The sequence below is a fragment of the Grampus griseus genome (assembly GCF_964374135.1).
Source record: "Grampus griseus genome assembly, chromosome: 3".
NCBI classification, from domain to species: Eukaryota; Metazoa; Chordata; class Mammalia; order Artiodactyla; family Delphinidae; genus Grampus; species Grampus griseus.
In genome coordinates this window covers 58,611,983-58,630,961 of record NC_139019.1, presented here as the reverse complement: position 1 = coordinate 58,630,961, position 18,979 = coordinate 58,611,983, and the positions used below count along the sequence as shown (strand labels likewise).

The 18,979-nt window shown below is 38.0% G+C and overlaps 1 protein-coding gene across 1 annotated transcript in view; it reads left to right on the top strand.

Moving 5' to 3' along the window:
* ANKRD31 (ankyrin repeat domain 31) overlaps positions 1 to 15,523 on the top strand; it is a gene marked incomplete at its 5' end in the record, with an annotated part of 130,763 nt that extends 115,240 nt beyond the window's left edge. The window contains 2 exons of the mRNA XM_082651880.1: positions 56 to 158; positions 15,287 to 15,523. Of these exons, the coding sequence (XP_082508006.1) occupies positions 56 to 158; positions 15,287 to 15,432 (249 nt within the window). The 3' untranslated portion in view covers positions 15,433 to 15,523. The remainder of the gene's footprint in view (positions 1 to 55; positions 159 to 15,286) is intronic.
* Positions 15,524 to 18,979: the final 3,456 nt, after the last annotated feature.

Genomic DNA, 18,979 nt, shown 5'->3' with positions numbered 1-18,979 from the left:
TATTTGCTTCTGATAAAATATATGATTTTGAAGTTCTGTGTTTAATTATATGCAGGTAACATACCGGGGGAAGGAACTTTTAAAGTATATTTCTGAGGAATTACCCTTGCCTCCAGACCCAAACTTGGTACCTCAGCAACATCAACCTTGTCTTCCAGGTATGTGCAGACGAACACCTGTTTCTTAGTTGTGGGGAAAACACACCCACATCTGCTGAGAAGGCATTGCACTTGTCTTTTTTTTTTTCCATTCAGGTTAAATTCACATGATATTCAAATAAACATTTTAAAGTGAACAATTCAGTGGCATTTAGTACATTGACAGTGTTTTACAACCACCAGCTCTGTGTAGTTCCAAAACAGTTTCATCACCCCAAAAAGAAACCCATACCCATTCAGCAGTTACTTCCCATTCAGCAGTTACTTTCCATTCCCCACTCTCTCCAGTCCCTGAGAACTACCAGTCTGCTTCCTGTCTGCATGGATTTGCCTAGTCTGAATATATTATATAAATGGAATCCTTCAATATATGACCTTTTGTGTATGGCACCTTTCACTTAGCATAATGCTTTTAAGGATTATCTACATTGTAATAGTACTTCATTCCTTTTTATGGCTTCCATTACATATATATATAAACCACAGTTTACTTATTTATTCATCCTTTGATGGACATTTGGGTTTCCACTTTCTGGCTGTTGGACATAGTGCTGCTATTAACAGGTGTATACATATATTTGTTTGGATACCTGTTTTCAGTTCTTTTGGGTGTATACCAAGGAGTGGAATTGCTATATTATATAGTTATTATATGTTTAACTTTTGAAGGAACAGCCATTACTGTTTTCCACAGCAACTGAATCATTTTACATTCCTACCAGCAATGTACAAGGGTTCCAGTTTCCCCACATCTCCACCAAAACTTGTTATTTTCTGTTTGTTTGTTTACAGCACTCCGTTTAAACACCGTTTAACTTAAATTCTAGAAGAATGACACCTTCTCTCACAATTCCTTTCTCTGAATCTGTGATGTGCTTACTTTAGGTAGATTTTTTTAAGTGTCATGTAAAAGGGAAAAATGGTATTTTTTTCCTTCCTGCAGGCATGATTTGGTTAGTTTTCCATATTTTCTAAAAATAGATCCTAGATACTAGAATTAAGTCTTTGCTTGTTAGGGTACACTAATAAACCTTCAGAAAACTGAAGAGAATGTGGTCTTCACCAGTCAGCAGCCGATTTTGAAGTTATTGGAAAGGGCGGTACACATTTATGAAAAGCAGACATAACTAATGTTATATCACCCTTCTCTGCTGCAGTGCACCCTCTTTTTCCCCCAGTTTCCCTGTCTTAGACCAGTTGGGGACAATATATGAGGAGAGGAGGTACAAAACAAAAAATGATAATTCTGTGACAACCAGAGTCAAGAACCAAACAGGATTACTCTCACAAGCCTCTAACCAGGGGTTTCCCAGGGTTACTCCTTTCCTTACAACAAATCCCAGTAATTCAAAGTACCTTCCTAAGTTTATACTGAATTCACTCTAACCTTTGTCTCAAAAACTGGCTTCAGAATAAGATGCATTTTCCCCTGTTTTCTAAGGATAGCCTCAAAAGTATTTTTCATCATTTTGGGGAAACACATAAAATAAAACAATTGTGGGGAAGTTAAAGAGCTTACGAAACTGGAAGGAGTTGTAGTAATTCATGGTCTTTGGTTCCTTACCTAATCTAATCTTAGAGATAGGCCAAGGAACCTGAGTTTTTAGGAGTGATTCTTATGCAGCCAGCCTGACTGTTGACTTTGAATGACTAGTAGTATCTGATTTCTTATGCAGGTAATAATTTGAAAATTCTTAATATTCAGCCCTTCACTTTGATTCCAAAGCACACCCACTTTTGTGCTTGTACACTCAAGCCCTCTGTCTCTCTGTCTCTCTTGTCCCTCTCGTCTCTCTGCCTCGTGCACGTGCGCACACACACACTTGAAGGCAAGTCAAGCAAACCCCTTTCTCCTAGTTTCTATCCTTAAGAGTCAAAGCAGAAATATAGGTTCTTCCTCATATCAGAAAGCATATCTGCTCCTCAGATTTTCTAGCTCCAGGCACGTTATTTCCAACCCCAGCCATGCGTCTTCTTCCTCAGAGGGCTCACAGTTCCTCTGCTAAATGAGCATGAAATAAAAAATGGGTTCTGAATTGCTGCTTCTGTTGCCTGCAGTATAAACAGTTTCTTGTTACTAATTTCTGTCCAGAAATCCTGAATTTTCTTTCCTTTAGATATTTCAGAAAATGTTAGTGCTAATTTGAGAACTGTGGAGGCGCCAGTATGCCAACCAGCATCTTGCTACCTTGATCTGGACCTAGGAATCTATAGACAGGTCCCTGCAGGCATCCGTAGGCTGCTGTTGAAGTTTTGTTTGAGCATCTTTGATTTAGGATTCTTTTGTACCTGGTTTTGTGGTACCTGACAGAAATCCAAAGACCTGGTAAGTTAGAAAAATGTAAAGTCTCTAACCTTATTACAAGCAAAGCATTCTGGAGAGAATCTTTTCCCCTCTTCTGCATATCAAAATGTGGTAATGGAAGTTGTGGCTCTGACATCATAGAGACCATAAAGTCTAAAGGAAAAACATGTCCACATGGATTTAATTAGCCTACTTCAGATCATGAACATATCTGTTCTCTTACGCTTTTTGATGATCACACTCTTCAGAATACTGTTTTTTGGAAATAGTGGACTAGGAAGAGATATTTACATTTCCCATAACTAGGATGACCATGTATCCCCATTTGACCAGGGCAGTCCCTAATCCAGCAAAATTATTAGTACCACTCCCTTTCACTTTCAGACGTGCCTTGTTTAGATGACCTAGTACAGGAACCAAGCAAATAACTGTTGGAAAAAATGAAATTTGGACAAGGTGAAAAAAAAGAGAAAGAGAGAAACTTTCAGTTTTATTTAAGTTTTTAACTGTATAGTTTCTAGCATACTACTGTGTAAATAGATGGTTAAATCTTATGTATATCACTCTATATTATAAATAATTGCTAGTTACCTAATCTTAACCCCCGATAGACTGAGAAGATCTTTGAGTTCAGAGAGATTTTTGTGGGCTCTTGCTTCCTATTATATTCCCAATGCCTGGCATATAGTAGCTTCCAAGTAAAATGTTCATTGAATAAATGAATGAGTGAATGGAAACATGAACATGATCCAAAGGACTGCTTATTTTAAAACTGAATTTACTTACAGTTGACGGTCCTCATAGGTGGACATTCCTAGATCTCACAGGCTATAACAGAATTTGTGGTGAAGAATTCAACAAATGGTAAATGGGATTTTGGTTAGTTAATACTATCTCCTTTATCTGAATTAATCTCCCTTATCTGAATTTTCTGTCTAACTGTGAGGTATAATGATGGCCCTTCAGGCTTAATTTCCAAAATATACAAACAGCTCATACAACTCAACAACAGAACAACAAACAACCCAATCAAAAACTGGGCAGAGACCTAAATAGACATTTCACCAAAGAAGACATACTGATGGCCAATAGGCACATGAAAAGATGCTCAACGTCGCTAATTACTAGAGAAATGCAAATCAAAACCACAATGAAGTATCACCTCACACCTGTCAGAATGACCATCATTAAAAAGTTTACAAATAACAAATGCTGGAGAGGTGTGGGAAAAAGGGAACCCTCCTACACTGTTGGTGAGAATGTAAATTGGTGCAGCCACTATGGAGAACAGTATGGAGATTCCTTAAAAACCTAAAAATAGAGTTGCCATATGATCCAGCAATCCCACTCCTGGGCATACATCTGGACAAAGCTATAATCTGAAAAGATACATGCACCCCTATGTTCACAGCAGCACTATTTACAATAGCCAAGACATGGAAGCAACCTAAATGTCCATCGGCAACAGATGAATGGATAAAGAAGATGTAGTATATATACACAATTACTACTCAGCCATAAAAAAGAATGAAATAATGCCATTTGCGGCAACATGAATCGACCTAGAGATTATCATACTAAGTGAAGTAAGTCAGAAAGAGAAAGACATGTGCCACCTGATATCACTTATATGTAGAATGTAAAATATGACACAGATGAACTTATTTGTGAAACAGAAACAGACTAACAGACAGGGAACAAACTTATGGTTACCAAAGGGGAAAGGGGGTGGTGGGGGAGGGATGAATTAGGAGTTTGGGACTAGCAGATACAAACTGCTATATGTAAAATAGATAAACAACAAGGTCCTACTGTATAGCATGGGGAACTATATTCAGTATCCTTTAATAAACCATAATAGAAAAGAAGATGAAAAAGAATATATATATGTATAACTGAATCACTGTGCTGTATACCAGAAACTAACACAACATTGTAAATCAACTATACTTCAAAAAAAAAGAAAAAAGAATGATGGCCCTCCACATTTTTCTCAACCAGAAATTTCAAAGAGAACTATTTCTCCTTTCCCCTCATCCAGTTTACTTCTACATATCATTTTGGATTCATGGTATCAAGAAAATCATGAGTCATGAAGATAAGTGATAAAATGATTTGCTTCAGTAAGTCAGAGATAATGGAAGAGCTTTTTACTTATTTGAGTTCTACACAAAAACTAGTTAACTTGGCAACTTGAGGCAATGTATTGATAGATTCCAGGATGTTAAAATGTGGTATATTAACACATTTGAGGATATATGTTGTTTCTAATGAAAGATTCTAAACATACCAATGCTAATCTTTAGAAATGAAGTTCTGTTCATGAAATGTTGATGAAATCCCTGAAGTATCTATCTCTAAAGTCCTTTATAAGCTTTAAAATGGAGTGAGTCTATGATGCATTTTCCCTTAAAATTTCACAGCTTTGTCCCAAGCCTCTCTCCCCTCTGCCTACTTGGTTGTAGTTCCTCCTTTGTGTTACTGAGGGAATCTTCATCAATATTTCAGTATATATTGGAATGGAAAAAATGAACATTCCCAAAACTTCTATTACATAATGTGAACATTATGTATAAAAATATTGACATATTTTTCACAAAGTTCTTTAGAAAAACATTCTGTTAATATAGATCACATTTCATTATTTACCTGGAAAGCCAGTTTTATATGTTTATGTCCCCTGTCACCATAGTACCAAGACACTCAAAACACATGAAGCTGAATGTTTTCATCTAAGCAAAGCAAACAAACAAAAAAAGAGTATCTCCTGAGGCCTTTCTTTTCCCAGGCTATCATTTAATGCACACTGATTATATAATTTATAATTTTCTCTCAGGAAGATCTAACATCACTTGTTCATTTGAAATAGAATATGCTTTTTCAGGAAAAAAATAGACTTTTTTTGTTTTTAATGAAAATGGTCTTTGACCTACTTATAATCTGTTGTGAATAAATGACTTTAAAGAAAGAGTTTTCTTCATTTCAGTGCTGTTATTGTGCTTCATTTCTCTGTAAAAGTATATGTAATAGAACACAAACATTCACAGGTGCTTCTGTTTTATGTGGTTAAGAACTTCTTAAACAGCCAAGGAAGATGGGTGCCTGATAACAGAGCACAGGGTGTTTATTTCAGCTCCTGTTTAAACTCCTGATCCTTTTTCATTATTTTAATCGTATTTTTTTTCATCCTGGTACTTTATATCTACTGGTAGGGGAGGAAAGAGAAGAAAACAAATTACCTGTTGAGCATTTGCCATGTGCCAGACCCCCTGCCAGATTATTTTACATACATTAGGACATTTAGGAGCTTCTTTTTAGTAGAACTTCAAGGTTCACGTCTGTACGACAGAAACACAGAAAACCTGAACACTTTACATATAAAATCAAGTATCTCAAATCCAATTCAGCTTAAAGAACCACCTATTAATTTCAATTTTCCCCTGAACAATGAGGGCCTAAATAGTTTTAAACTTCTAAGTATAATAATCAAGTCTGGTTCTTGATGCCAGTACAGTTTCACAGATGGCTTTTGATATTATCAATGTAAATCTGCAAAATTATTAATTTAGTTTTAGATATCCAATCATATAATACTCTATCACCATATTTATCCTTTAGGATCCTTCATTTATCAGAAGACACTGAACTTTATTTTTTTTTCTTTGGCTGCATTGGGTCTTCATTGCTGCGCATGGGCTTTCTCTAGTTGCAGCGAGCGGGGGCTACTCTTCATTGCGGTGCGCGGGCTTCTATTGCAGTGGCTTCTCTTGTTGCGGAGCATGGGCTCTAGGCACGCAGGCTTCAGTAGTTGCGGTGTGTGGGCTCAGTAGTTGAGGCTCGTGGGCTCTAGAGCACAGGATCAATAGTTGTGGCACATGGGCTTAGTTGCTCTGTGGCATGTGGGATCTTCCCGGACCAGGGCTTGAACCCGTGTCCCCTGCATTGGCAGGTGGATTCTTAACCACTGCGCCACCAGGAAAGTCCCTGAACTTTGTATTTAAATAGCCATAGTAGAATTTTTCCCCCATCATAACTAGAGCAGATGTATTTTTACAATTCATTAAAATTATTCTTAATCATTTTGCCTTTGATTGGAATTATATTTCTGATTCAGGATGAGAATGTATACATAAGTATGTTCATTTTCATTTGTAACTAGAGCAAGTGATGTTTCATTCCATAATCGTAATGAAGTTTAGAATGCTTAGTTTGTAAGCACAAGTTCTGGAAGTCTGAGTTCAATAATTTTCAAGTTAGAAGTGAACCTAATAGATCAGCTAGTCTCGGACCTGTTTTACAGATGATGAAACTGAGAACCAGAGGAGTAAGATGGGTTAGGGATGTGTCAGAAGTGAACCATCAGTTAAAATAATGAATCTGATTATTTTTGCTTTTGATATATTAAGGGAATTTTTTTCAAAAACAAAGGAAAAGAAACGAAATTGAGTTATCTGTAGTGAGGTGGATGGACCTAGAGACTGTCATACAGAGGGAAGTAAGTCAGAAAGAGAAAAACAAATACCGTATGCTAACACATATGTATGGAATCTAAAAAAGAAAAAATGGTTCCGAAGAACCTAGGGGCAGGACAGGAATAAAGACGCAGACGTAGGGAATGGACTTGAGGACACAGGGAAGGGGAAGGGGAAGCTGGGACGAAGTGAGAGAGTGGCATGGACATATATACACTACCAAATGTAAAATAGATAGCTAGTGGGAAGCAGCTGCATAGCACAGGGAGATCAGCCTGGTGCTTTGTTTCCACCTAGAGGGGTGGGATAGGGAGGGTGGGAGGGAGGAAAATGCAAGAGGGAGGAGATACGGGGATATATGTATACTGATTCACTTTGTTATACAGCAGAAACTAACACACCATTTTAAAGCAATTATGCTCCAATAAAGATGTTTAAAAAAATTCATCAGCCTTACATAATTGTGTATTATCATATGTAGTATTTGTGTTGTGTATTGTTTTTAAGTGTCAGTGTTCATTTGGATTTATCTACATATTTACTACTTTATTTGCTCTCCGTTCTATTTCACTTCTCAAACTTTCCATCTAGGACAAGTTTCCTTCCCGTGTTATATCCTTTAGAATTTCCTTCATTCATAAACCCTCTCTACTTTGTCTAAAAATTATTTTATCTCACATTATTTATTACATTTTTCAGTGGTCATTGAAATCTGGTATAAAAGACGTTTTCATGACATACATTAAAGGTTCTCTTTTACTGTAAAACCCCCCCCCCAAAAAACAGAGGAAAAAGAACAGTAAAAGTTAAATTATTTTTAACCTAACTAGTATGTCATTTTGAATTGCCAGTTTTGGCCACTGGATAATATGAATAGTTGCATGAGCCCATTCTTTTGCCTACTAATGAATCTATCAATTCATTTTAAGCAGACTTGTGCAGAATATCTAAAGTCTGGTGATATTACTTGAGGGAGATTTATTTCTCCCTACCTTGTCCATAAGCAGAATGGTTCCTTAGTTCCTTAGCTGTGCATTTCCTGTTGGGGCTTAGGGACAACAAGAAAAGACAAATGTCTGGTTAAATGGCCATCTTCCTAGTTGTACTGGGCTGCTAAATGTGCTACGGTTTAGAAATTTTATTTCTAGATCTCAGAGGGCACTGACTTTGCCTGGGGAATCTACCCCAAGTAAAAGTGAAAATTAAAGGGAGAAGGGCTCCTACCTTCTAATGGGGTGAATTGGTGGTTTTCACAGTTGTGATGGAAAAATTCTTTGTCACAAAGCTACAAGTAGATGTCCTTAGTTATCATTGCAAAGAAGATGGTAATAATTTGACCAAATAATGGATTAAGTTACTATCTCTCAGGGTTCTAATTTCTCTTTACCTCATTCACAAAAATTCTTTCAGTGACAGAACTTCTTTTTTTTTTTTTTTTTTTTGCGGTACGCGGGCCTCTCACTGTTGTGGCCTCTCCCATTGCGGAGCACAGGCTCCGGATGCGCAGGCTCAGCGGTCATGGTTCATGGGCCCAGCCGCTCCGCGGCATGTGGGATCTTCCCGGACCGGGGCACGAACCTGTGTCCCCTGCATAGGCAGGCGGACTCCTAACCACTGCACCACCAGGGAAGCCCAGAACTTCTTTTTTAAATCCTCCTATTCCTCTTTGCATCTTTGAGGCTCCAGAGCCACAGGTGTCTGGCCCCTTAAGCAGAACTGAACTTCCGAGCACTAGTCCACTTAATCCTCCCCACAGTGAGGACTGGAAAAAATGAATAGTTGATATTGTCAGACTGCTTAAGACTATGTGTGTGTTTGCTCCTGGTATTACAGTGCCGAACCTGTCAGTTCATATTGCTGCAGATCACAACAGCTTAGTTTTTCTAAGATCTTTCCATGGAACAGTAACAATTTACTAATGGACCCAAAGTAAAATCATTTCCTATAAAGTATATTAAATTTAAACGTTTTACATCCAATATCTGAATCTTGCTGCTTCATTCCCTCTTAGCTACCTACCTCCAGCATGACAGTCAGGGCTAGAGTGGAAGCAAAACTCCAGTGTTTGGGAGCTTCCAATTTGGAAACAGGTCTTTTAAGTGTGTGCTTCCTGCAGTCCCTTTATTTGTTGCTATGCTAACTGGCCCAAAGCTTGGTGGGAGTAGCAAGTATTGTAGTAAGAGTATAGACTGCATTGGTGAGGAAACTTTAGTTCACTGTTCTTTTATATTTAAGTGCCTGTATTTTGTGCAACCTATTAAGTTCCTGTTAAGTAACAGTATATTGAGTACTATAAATGAATTATTAAATCAAAAAAAATCTAAATCTCAGTTTCCTTGGATTCTTTCCCTTTCTTGTCTCACATGGTTGTACAAGGATTAAAGTATTGAAAAGTGATGGACAAATGTGTGATATGACTATCAGAGCACAGAAACAAGCTATAGAAGGATATGATATACCCTGGGTTGTTATCGTTGGTTACCTGGGCAGCAGGGGAGTTGTGGCAGGGAGAGGATTGCAGGAAAACCATACCTTCGGACCAAATTTAGAGTATATACGAAAGTAAAACACTGAAAGCAGTTCTAAAAGCCCTGAAAGCAGGAGACATGCAGAGTGAGCCCAGCCTAGGGCCCACAGAAGAGAATCTCAATTCTAGAACTGTGTTCCCAGCTGCTGTAGTAACAGGTTATTACTTATTTCTCAGAAGATTGATAATACAAACCACAATATATTTTTACTTATTTTAAGTAGCTGTAGTACACTGCATGTATGTTTAATTTTTTATGAAAAGAAAAAGCAAAGAGTTTTAAAACTATTACATACTGGCATTGATGCTTTCAGGTATGCTTTCCATATGTAGACATGGAGAAAAGGTTTACTCAACTTCAAAAAAGGAAGAAAAGCTAGTGAAGTGCTTCGTCTTTAACTTTCCTGAATGTTATTTGCCTGGAATGATTCAAATAATTTTGAAGCTTGTACTATTATGTAATAAGATAACGTAGCAATTGTATAGTTACCTAACACAATTCAAACTGGGATCATAAATTTGAAATCAGTTTGCTGTATTCTTACATTTTCTTATATGAGGATTACCCTGTTTAGCTCAGTTTTCTGTATGAATGTGTTTTTTGTTTTGTTGCCCACCCCATCCCAATATAATGGGAATTGTGGATAACAACAAAGAAATCTGGAAGCTAGAAGTTGTGGTCAGCCAAAGGTGCCGGATCCTGGTAGCATGGGCTGGAATGAAACGGGTGGGAATGCAGTGGCAGATGGAGTTCAGAGATTCCTGTTGCGGAAGAGGTGGTAGAGGAGAAAGAAAAGGCAGCAGAAGATGAGAGGTAAAGGAGATGAGAACAGGTGTTTTGTAAGGAATGGTCTTTGTTTCTTCCAGTCTGATAATTATGGAAAAGAGGCTATTCTGTGAGAAACTGGGGGATGTTCTTAATACTGAGTTTTGTGGTGTGATATGTATGTCCCCAGAATTTCATGTCCATGGGCTTACCCAGGAAGTGGCTCCTTCTGTTACCACAGAGCCACTTGCAGTTTTCCTAAAGTCCTGCAGATTACAGGAAAGTCAGGAGTGTATTATGCTGACAGTGAAATTAAGTGGATCTGGGGGTGGGATTTTGGCTGCCATGACCTCTGTTCCTTTGAAAGAGAAGCCATGTGAATAGCCACTAGACAGAATATCAACCAAATAACTTTCGTGGATATATCATGGCTAACCTGTTGAGAAAGTTATAAATCAAGGCCATCACACCCTACTGACTTTAGTGATAAAGTCAGCCCTGCTTAAAAAAAAGAAGAAGGTGGGCCTAAAATGGTCCCTTTATCTTAATTTATTACAGCACGTAAGGGAGAGAGAGAGCCAGATCAGCTCCAAGCAAAGCTAGTTTAGAGTGCAAAGCAGTATTGAATAACACTTTACAATTTTACAGAAAACTTTCACATAGGTGTTATTTTATCATTTGACAAAGGTGAATGATGGGAATGGTAAGGCAAAAGGAAAAAAAGGTTTAACATTAGCATTACTTTATTGAAAACTCCAAACTCCACTTCTGTGGGTTAATAGGTTAACAAATGTCCATCTGAAAATGCTGTTTTTCAAACACTTTTGTTATATCATCTCAGCATCCCAAGTTTGGGCCACTCTGTTTCCAGCATGTCAATTGGGAAGATGGGTAGGTTGCTTCCTGTGGAGCTACTGCTTATCATTCTGCACTTTTGTTGGTGACCTTCTCTATGTGAGCCCTATGGTGATAATTTCTGGTTACAAACAAGATGAAGCTATTCAGGTGCTCTTGGCCATCTCTTACAAGTGCCCATGTTTGGGTCTGTGACTTTTAAGGCAAGGCCCATTCACTGGAAAGAGAATAGAGTTTTTGTGCATACAGGCCCATCCTTGCTCTGATGAAACTAAGCTAATATTAGCAAAATTAATTTAAATTAATATTTAAAGCCTTATTTCCATGGGCTGTTCCTGAAGGATGAATGCTCTCCACTCCCAACTTTTGTGAGGTCCCTTGCTTCAGATAGTCTATAAAACAAACCTGCTAATGAGGGGATTATTTTGTTTACATATGGACCATGTGTAAAACAGTTTAAATTCTTTGGGTTGTAAGTAACAGTTTAAAACCCAAATCAGACTGGCTTACACCCCCCATAAAAAGGAATTTTATTGACTCATGTACATGAAAGACCAGGAGTAGTTTCTTCAGGCTTAAGCCAGTGTTCACAGAGCATGACTGAGCACCCAGTTTTTCTTGCTTTCCATTTCTCAGCTCCATGGTAGCAGCCTCTCCTCTCATCATCCCAGAGCTACATGCTTCCAGATTCAAGTCCAGAGGGAAAGAATTTGGATGTGACTCTTTCCCAGAAGGCGAAACAAAGATCTCATTGCATGTAACTTCACTCCGAATGGGTCGTGTTCTTACCCTGAATCAATGCCTGTTCACTGATTGGCCTAGATCTAAACAAATCAGGAGATGAATGTTGGAAGGAAGAGATATTGAATTATATCCCCTGAACTGAGCAAGAACTTTCAGACCAAAAAACTAAGCAGGCAACTCCGTAAAGGGTAATTGTGAAGTTTATTGTGGGTAACTTACATATGGGTAGGAAGGATCAGGCAGAGATGACCCAGAAGCATTCATAGCCGACTCTGCCTCTGAAAAGGGTAAGGAGGATTTAAAGGGACCAAAGCTAAAAACAGAATCTGACCACTTGGGAGAAGTGTGGTTGGTCCACACTGACAGGAACCCCTGTTTTTCCTCCCTGCCCTTCCCTGAGGGGTCTCATGACTGTTAACTACCTGCATCAGCAAAAGGCATTCTTCCAGTTTTCATATCAGTTGAAGACAAGGGTAAGCTGATAGAGAACTATTAACTATCTGCGTCAGCAAAGGCATTCTTCCAGTTTTCATATCAGATGAAGACAAAGGTAAAAGCTGGCTTGGGCGCATTCCTTGTGAGTAGGCTAAAGTACAGTCATGCAGAAAGGGAAGGGATAGGACTGCAGACCTAAGATGGAGCTGACAAAATGGAGTCAGTGTGGTTCAGCCACACAGTTCAGAACAATTCCACCAGAAGCACATGGACCAAGTGTGGGGAAAGGGATGGTCCTCCAGAGGCAAATTAGGGTGGGATCACCATTAGAAGGATAAATGGGTACTTCATCAGGAGCGCCAGATATCCATGCAGATGTGTAACTATGTAAACATTTGTACTGCTTAGAATTATGAACAAAGCACTTGGACTATACATACGTCTATCTGAAACTGTCTGGCTGAGGTCACACAGATAGCATGTTGGTGCTAACCTTGGAATAAGATTCAACTAGTTGAAAGACGTATAGCTCATATAGCCAGTCTCCAAGAAAGGAATCTCTGAGACTGTCAGGGAGCTTAAAGAAGCCAGTTTTAGTATCATTGGCTCTTAAACTGGCAGAGCTAAAAGGGACCCTGCTGATCATCAACTCTCTCACCTCTCAGAGGAGATGGAAATCTAGATAAGCCATGTAACTTGCTTGAGATCACAACCAAGTTTGTGTGACCTAGAAAATTGATCATCCATCTTCCAGCCTAACACTCTTTTTAGTAATAACTACCTGCTATAATAATAGCAGCTACTATTTATTGAGTGGTTGCTCTGTATTAGGCAGTAGACAGGCATTTCACATGCAGTATCTCATTTAATCTTTACAACTGTTTTATTCTCAATTTATTGGAAATTGAGGCACAGAGGGCCTTTGTATAACTACCTTCAGAAGCTTCAGTTATCCATTTTTTGCCTTGGTGTTTTAGACTGCAAACAGGCTTCTTTCTTCCAAGATAGGTCAGTGCTGATTTACAGCTTTATCTTGGGTATAGAAAATGGAGTGAGTGAAGAATGACCTGGTCAGAAAACCTGTTATATGTGCTCATAGACTTGACTAGGGTCTAGGGTTTGTAATAAGTAAATTTAAATCTTATTTTTTACCTTTTTAAAAATTTATTATTTTTTAACATCTTTATTAGAGTGTAATTGCTCTACGATGGGATGTTTGTTTCTACTTTATAACAAAGTGAATCAGCCATACATATACATATGTCCCCATATCTCCTCCCTCTTCCATCTCGCTCCCACCCTCCCTATCCCACCCCTCTAGGTGGTCACAAAGCACCGAGCTGATCTCCCTGTGCTATGCGGCTGCTTCCCACTAGCTATCTGTTTTACATTTGGTAGTGTATATATGTCCATGCCACTCTCTCACTTCTTCCCAGCTCACCCTTCCCCCTCCCCGTGTCCTCAAGTCCATTCTCTACATCTGCGTCTTTATTCCTGTCCTGCCTCTAGGTTCTTCATAACCTTTTTTTTTTAGATTCCATATATATATGTTAACATACAGTATTTGTTTTTCTCGTTCTGACTTACTCCACTCTGTGTGACAGACTCTAGGTCCATCCACCTCACTACAAATAACTCAATTTCATTTCTTTTTATGGCTGAGTAATATTCCATTGTATATATGTGCCACATCTCCTTTATCCATTCATCTGTCAGTGGACACTTAGGTTGCTTCCATGTCCTGGCTATTGTAAATGGAGCTGCAATGAACATTGTGGTACATGACTCTTTTTGAATTATGGTTTTCTCAGGGTATATGCCCAGTAGTGGGATTGCTGGGTTGTATAGTAGTTCTATCTTTATTTTTTTAAGGAACCTCCATACTGTTCTCCATAATGACTGTATCAATTTACATTCCCACCAACAGTGTAAGAGGGTTCCCTTTTCTCCACACTCTCCAGCATTTATTGTTTGTAAATTTTTTGATGATGGCCATTCTGACCAGTGTGAGGTGATACCTCATTGTAATTTTGATTTGCATTTCTCTAATGATTAGTGATGTTGAGCATCCTTTCATGTGTTTGTTGGCAATCTGTATATCTTCTTTGGAGAAATATCTATTTAGGTCTTCTGCTCATTTTTGGATTGGGTTGTTTGTTTGTTGATATTGAGCTGCATGAGCTGCTTGTAAATATTGGAGATTAATCTTTCGTCAGTTCCTTCGTTTGCAAATATTTTCTCCCATTCTGAGGGTTGCCTTTTCATCTTTTTTATGGTTTCCTTTGCTGTGCAAAAGCTTTTAAGTTTCATTAGGTCCCATTTGTTTATTTCTGTTTTTATTTCCATTTCTCTAGGAGGTGGGTCAAAAAGGATCTTGCTGTGATTTATGTCATAGAGTGTTCTGCCTATGTTTTCCTCTAAGTTTGATAGTGTCTGGCCTTACATTTAGGTCTTTAATCCATTTGGAGTTTATTTTTGTGTATGGTGTTAGGGAGTGTTCTAATTTCATTCTTTTACATGTAGCTCTCCAGTTTTCCCAGCACCACTTACTGAAGAGGCTGTCTTTTCTCCACTGTATATTCTTGCCTCCTTTATCAAAAATAAGGTGACCATACGTGCATGGGTTTGTCTCTGGGTTTTCTATCCTGTTCCATTGCTCTATATTTCTGTTTTTGTGCCAGTACCATACTGTCTTGATTACTGTAACTGTGTAGTATAGTCTGAAGTCCAGGAGCCTGATTCCTCCAGCTCCGTTTTTCTTTCTCAAGATTGCTTTGGCTATTCGGGGTCTTTTGTGTTTCCATACAAATTGTGAAATTTTTTGTTCTAATTCTGTGAAAAATGCCATTGGTAGTTTGATAGGGATTGCATTGAATCTGTAGATTGCTTTGGGTAGTATAGTCATTTTCACAGTGTTGATTCTTCCAATCCAAGAACATGGTATATCTCTCCATCTGTTTGTATCATCTTTAAATCTTATTTTTTAAAAGACAGTTTTTAATTTGTTGACTCTTCTTTAAACAGGAACTTCCAAAGGGTCAATGAAAAGCATCCCACATTATCTTCAAATAAATGAAATACTGTTAATCAGCGATCAAGAATTTCTCCCATGCCATATAATGGATGAGCATTGGAAGTTCTATGTGGAATGTGAGGAGCTAACATTCTGAAGCCTTGTTTTCTTAATAATTTATTAGGTATTTGTTCATATTATTAACCAATGTTCATATTTCGTTGTGTGTGGGCTGGTGGGCCTGTTTAATACACACTTTATGAGTTACTACTTAAGATGTGTTTACTGTTTTAAGAAAAAATATAACTCTTCCACTATTGTAGTAAGATTAATCGTTTTTTGCAATTAAAATAAAGACATTTTGACATAAACAATATTGACTCTCTGGCTTTCTTTTTACTAAAATAAACTTCAAACAAATCTTTAAATCAACACCTCTGCCTTTGCATAAATAACAGTTGTTCCTTGTGGGAAGTAAGAATACAAATAGGAGTGACTATTGGTCCTGAAAAGTCCCTGGTAAAGTAAATCTACTTAAAAAAAAGAACTTAAAGTCCTACTACCTTCCCCCATTTATTTTAGAATTGATGTTGAAATGAAAATGTAAAATTATGAAAGAGGTTTGTCTTAAGTTTCACAAAATTTAGTGTAGATAGAATTGTAGCTGTGCTAAGTCTGAGAACAAAAAATGAATAAATGAATCAAGTGTTGATTCGGGGGCTGATTATTTTAAATAGGATATATTTCATCTTTAACGTTTGCTACACTGTCATGAAGTTTTTTTTAAAAGCGCTATATTCAAGAGCTTTATAAGTTTTTATAAGCTTTCTTTATACGGGTCTTTCTTAATCCTTTGATAGCCATCTTATTCTTATCTGTCATTACCCCAGGCTCCCAAATATGCTTTTTAACTCTGTGGCCTAATTCTGTCACTTCTCTCTCATTTGAGTAGACAGGTCAAAATTGCAATAAAAATTACCCTAGCAAGTGCTAGAACTTCGGGGGGGGGGGGATGGGGAGGAGCGATATGGTGTTGCTTTTTGATATTTTCTTATTTTAAATGTACAGAATCTTAAATATCTTTAGAATACACAAGAAACTTGTCAACAGTTGCTTGTGGAGAGAAGAATTATGGGACTGGGGAACTAAGGGGAAAGGAAGACTTTTAACTACATGCACCCTTTGGCAACTTTGAAATTGGTACTCTGTGTTTATTCTTTGTATTCAGATAAAAATTTTAAATATCTGAAAAGATAGCACCTGAAAATGTTTGCCTATTCATAAAAGTGTAAAGACAGATCATTTTGTTTTTCTTCCTTTGAGGGTCTATTGAAAATGTTCAGGATAAAGTGAACCCTACATGTTGTAATGTTTGAGAACTGACAAGAATTTTATTGTTCCATTATCATTTTCTTAGACTACCCTGTTTTTCTAATTTTTGAATAATATACCTGAGGTGGTCTATTTGGCTTTCATTACTTAAGGAGATATTTAAAACATGGGCCATTTGGGAATATATGTACTAACGTGGGAAATATATACAATATATATAAATATACAATATACTTATATATATATAAGTAACTGAAAAATGCAAATTGTTAGACAGTATTTAGTACAAATCCTGGTTGTGTTAAATAAAAGTTATATGCCTTTCTGCCTCTGTGGTAGGGAAGTTTGGGGGAGAATGGATACATGTATATGTACGGCTGAGTCCCTTTGCTGTGTACCTGAAACTGTCACAACATTGTCAATCGGCTATACTCCAATATAAAATAAAAAGTTTAAAGAAAATTATATGCCTTTGAGTGCATGTATAATATATATATTTGTATGGCTATATTTATATAGCCATATAAATATACATATTTTTATATTATGTGTGGTATATCTACTTTATAAGCTATGAAATGTGTATTTGTATGTATAAGTATGTGTGTGGTGTGGGAGATGTCAAGTAAAAGGTCTGGAATGCTACAAATAAAATTGCAGTGCCCGTCCCTAAGGGACTGGGGAAGTTGGAAGGATATATTACAGTTTACTTTCAACTTAAAAAAAAAGCCACGCACACATTTCTTTTGTAATTTAAAAATATGTTTTAAAAAATAACTTAAAAGCAGATATTTTGTTTAGTGATTATAATTTAGAAAAGTCATACATTCTAAGTTTATAATATAAGAAGTCTTGCAATTCTGAGTTTTCATTTTAGTGATCAAATTCTTAAATTTAGTTTTCCAAGCCCATTTAACATTAAGTATACCAACTGGCAACTGACTTAACACCTAGTGGAGGCATGTTGAGTATTGCCCAAACTAAACAAAAGGGTCTACTTCAAGCAGGGTTGGGGTCCGGAGAGCTACCTTACCTCAGATCTTCCCTGTGAGGTGGTTGGGTGATTTGGGGTATTAGCTAGATGTTTTGCCTATTCTGTGTTCTAAATGAAACAAGCTTCTGGACCCTAAGCCATACGAGGGACTTCCAAGAATATCTAATAATGCAATCATCTCTGATATTTGTACCCTTTCTATAAAACTAAGTTCCTGAATATCTCCAGGATACTCCATACCCAACGAGGAATCCTATTCCCTTTCAGACAGGTACTCCTAAATATTAGAAAGCTGGAACCCCAATGTCCCAGGACTCACAAAACTTCCTTTTTTTTTTTTTTTTTTTTTTTTTTGCGGTGGGCCTCTCACTGCTGTGGCCTCTCCCGTTGCGGAGCACAGGCTCCGGACGCGCAGGCTCAGCGGCCATGGCTCACGGGCCCAGCCGCTCTGCGGCACGTGGGATCCTTCCGGACCAGGGCACAAACCCGTGTCCCCTGCATCAGCAGGCGGACTCTCAACCACTGCGCCACCAGGGAAGCCCCACAACACTTCGTTTTAAGACTTGAATTTACAGCATAAGCCTCTCCTGGCCTGATTGCTGGGAATGTCCAAGCATACATCTTGTCCTTTCGTCCTCCATTTCTCTTTCAGTCAGTCACTTCTAATTCCCCTCCTGAGCTCAGTCCTTTATCAGGACTAGACTATGTGCAGCCCTATCCCGTTTCTCTCACCCCAGTTCTTTGCCTTATAAAAACCTGCAGCACGCTCCGGCAAATTATTCTTCCTAAGGGTCTGTTTTACTTCCCTGCTGCTACTGCGAGAGTAAAATCTAGGCCCAACGTTTGAGGCCCCTAGCTCTCTGGTCCTGATGTAACCTTCCAGCTTCATCTCCAGCCATCTCTAACCGTTTACTCACTCTTAAGCTCCTTCTTCGTCCCTTTTATAGACTGAAGTTGTGCCCTTTCCAAATTCATATGTTGAGGTCCTAACCCTCAGTACCTCAGAATGTGACTGTATTTAGAGATAGGACCTTTAAAGAGACTATTAAATTAAAATAAGGCAATTAAAGTAGGTCCTAATGCAGTCTGACTGGTGTCCTTACATGAAAAACTTTGGACATACAAAGGGATACCGGGGGTGCATGTGAACAGACAAAAGACCATAAGGAACACAGCAAAAACGCAGCCATCTGCAAACAAAGGAGAGAGGACTCAGAATGAAATCAGCCCTGCTGACGCTTTGATCTTGGACTTCTAGCCGCCAGAACTTTGAGAAATAATTTTCTGTTGTTTAAGCCACCCAGTTTGTAGTATTTCGTTATGGCAGCCCTGGCAAACTAATACAATCCCTAACTCTACCCAACATTTTGTTTATACT